The 2500-nt window shown below is 32.8% G+C and overlaps 1 protein-coding gene and 1 non-coding gene across 2 annotated transcripts in view; both read left to right on the top strand. All coding sequences in view use genetic code 11, as the record gives it.

The window, feature by feature from the left end:
- Positions 1 to 284: 284 nt before the first annotated feature.
- On the top strand, positions 285 to 356 carry trnQ-UUG. The gene has a single exon. It is a non-coding gene; the product is annotated as a tRNA-Gln (tRNA).
- A 1080-nt stretch (positions 357 to 1436) lies between these two features.
- The window catches only part of rps16 (ribosomal protein S16), a 1131-nt gene continuing 67 nt past the window's right edge, over positions 1437 to 2500 (top strand). Inside the window, exons 1-2 of the mRNA in view lie at positions 1437 to 1476; positions 2341 to 2500. The exon at positions 2341 to 2500 is cut by the window's right edge and continues 67 nt beyond it. Of these exons, the coding sequence (YP_008563070.1) occupies positions 1437 to 1476; positions 2341 to 2500 (200 nt within the window). The remainder of the gene's footprint in view (positions 1477 to 2340) is intronic.

Genomic DNA, 2500 nt, shown 5'->3' with positions numbered 1-2500 from the left:
GAAAGTAAGTAAGGTAAACAAAAAATCCTTCTTTTTCTTTGAACCCACCCAATCAAAAATCCTCCTTTGAGAAAAGGAGAATCGAAAAAATAATATTTTCATACAATATCTTAATTGAATTATATGTAATGATCAATAAATTAAGTTGAATTCTATATCTACACATACCAAAAACATAGAAAAATCCGAATACCAATCTAATCGATTCTATAGATATTTGGGCTAGAGTTGACAAACAAACAAAACCAGCAATATACTTTATTAGTATCGCATAGAAATCTAAATGGGGCGTGGCCAAGTGGTAAGGCAACGGGTTTTGGTCCCGCTATTCGGAGGTTCGAATCCTTCCGTCCCAGAACATATATATTCTCTGACAATATAGATTGCTTTTTTAACAATGTTCTGTTTAAAATCGAAATGTTAGCTGGAATGTGATTGTTGTTTCTGATTTTTTTCTTCGATGAATCGTTTTTTTTTTTCAAAAACTGAATCGAGATACGAAAGAATCCATATTCCCTATCTCATATTCTCTACCCCCTAAATTAGCCTAATTAGATTCAATTTGCTTTTTTGTGGATTTCTTGACTTTTCGCCAAGAAGGGGTTTTTGGTACTAATTCAATTCACTAAGTCTCTTAATTCTTAATCAATGAGGTAGGCTAAAATAGAAAAAAGGAGCAAAAACTGGACTTAATCTGGGCTTGTTTGGCTTTGTGCCCAGCCAGCTCGCATTTCGTAAAAAAAAAGACTAGGACATCCCCTTCTTTTGATTTATGCTGCATCAGTCCCAGAGAATGGGGTAGATAGGAGTTAATCAGTGATGGGAAGGCGTTCATTTCAATATCTATAAACGGTGACAATTGCTCAGTCTATTTGATCGAATTGATAGATACGAAACCCTCCCCATTCTTTGGATTTTATTAATCAGATGAAAAAAAAAAAAAAAAGACTTATCTTTTTTCCTAAGATGATCAAAAGTTATTTTTAACTATCAAATTTTCTTGGAATAATGATGTCGAGAGGGGAACTTTCGAAATTGATTCGAAATTTCGAAAGAGAAATAGTTTAAATCATTCCTTAGAAGCTGAATCTTTCTCTCCTATTAAGTCACGTGAAGATGCAGAATTAAAAAGAATTCGTTTATTCGTCTTATTTTATTTATATAAAAAAATTTTTTATTATATATATTTATTAATTAATATTATAATGTTAGACAATTTAATATTAGCGATGGGGTCTTACTAAGACTTCTTCAGAAAAATATTTATCCACCCTATATCTATAGTATTAATCTATAGTATTATTTATATCTATATACTATAGATATAGAAGATATAGAAAATACTTTAGATTATGGTGTTTATACATCAGCCCAACCAATGACTATTCATGATTCCATAATTGAATCAATTCCATACCGGTTCTTAGAGGAATGTTATGGTAAAACTTCGTTTGAAACGATGTGGTAGAAAGCAACGTGCGACTTGAAGGACACGATCCGTTGTGGATTTGTACATCCACCATTTTTTGTAGGAATGAAGGTGCTCTTAACTCGACATCATTGGTTCTGTTTCACTAGAACCCCTCGTTTTTTGTTGTCTTGGAATGTAAATAGTCCATGATGGAGCTCGAGTAGAAAGTATTAATTTCTTTCTCGGGGCAAGGGTCTAGGGTTAATGCCAATCAATAAAACAATTGAAACAACTTCGTAAATATATCTAATATATCTTAGGTATGGAAATCGAAAGAATCCAATTCGAGCAAGTTTCAAATTAAAAAATTTATTGGAATTGATCAAACTTTTTCGATCCAAAGTGTTTCACGAGGGAATCCATCATCTTGTAGGATTCTTTCATAAAAATCGCAAAAAGGGTATGTTGCTGCCATTTTGAAAGGATTAAAAAGCACCGAAGTAATGTCTAAACCCAATGATTTAAAATAAAACAAAGATAAAGGATCCCAGAACAAGGAAACACCTTTTTAATTGTCTTAATAACTGGATCAGACTGAAGAATCCGATTTTAAACGAGACAAACAAAAAAGGAGGAAAGACCGCTCAATAAATGAAATTGCCGAAAGATTTTCCTTTGAACTGTTTGAAAGTTATCCAACTTGAGTTATGAGAGTACGAATGGTTTATTTTTCATTTTAAGGAAGAACGAAGAAAAAAAGACTTAGATCTTTAATTGCTTTGATCATTTTATGGATCCAGTTGTCATTTCTTAGATAGAATTCCATACAGAGACAAAACTTCGAATCAATCATTTTTCTCGAGCCGTACGAGGAGAAAGCTTCCTATACGTTTCTAGGGGGGGTGTTGTTCATCTACATCTATCCCAATGAGCCGTCTATCGAATCGTTGCAATTGATGTTCGATCCCGAAGAGAAGGAAAAGATCTTCAGAAAGTGGGTTTTTATGATCCGATAAAGAATCAAACTTATTTAAATGTTCCTGCTATTTTATATTTCCTTGAAAAAGGGGCTCAACCTACAGAAACTGT

The sequence above is a fragment of the chloroplast genome of Solanum lycopersicum, assembly GCF_036512215.1.
Source record: "Solanum lycopersicum chloroplast, complete genome".
Taxonomy (NCBI): Eukaryota; Viridiplantae; Streptophyta; class Magnoliopsida; order Solanales; family Solanaceae; genus Solanum; species Solanum lycopersicum.
The sequence above is the reverse complement of the archived record's forward strand: the minus strand, read 5'-3'. Positions and strand labels throughout refer to the sequence as shown.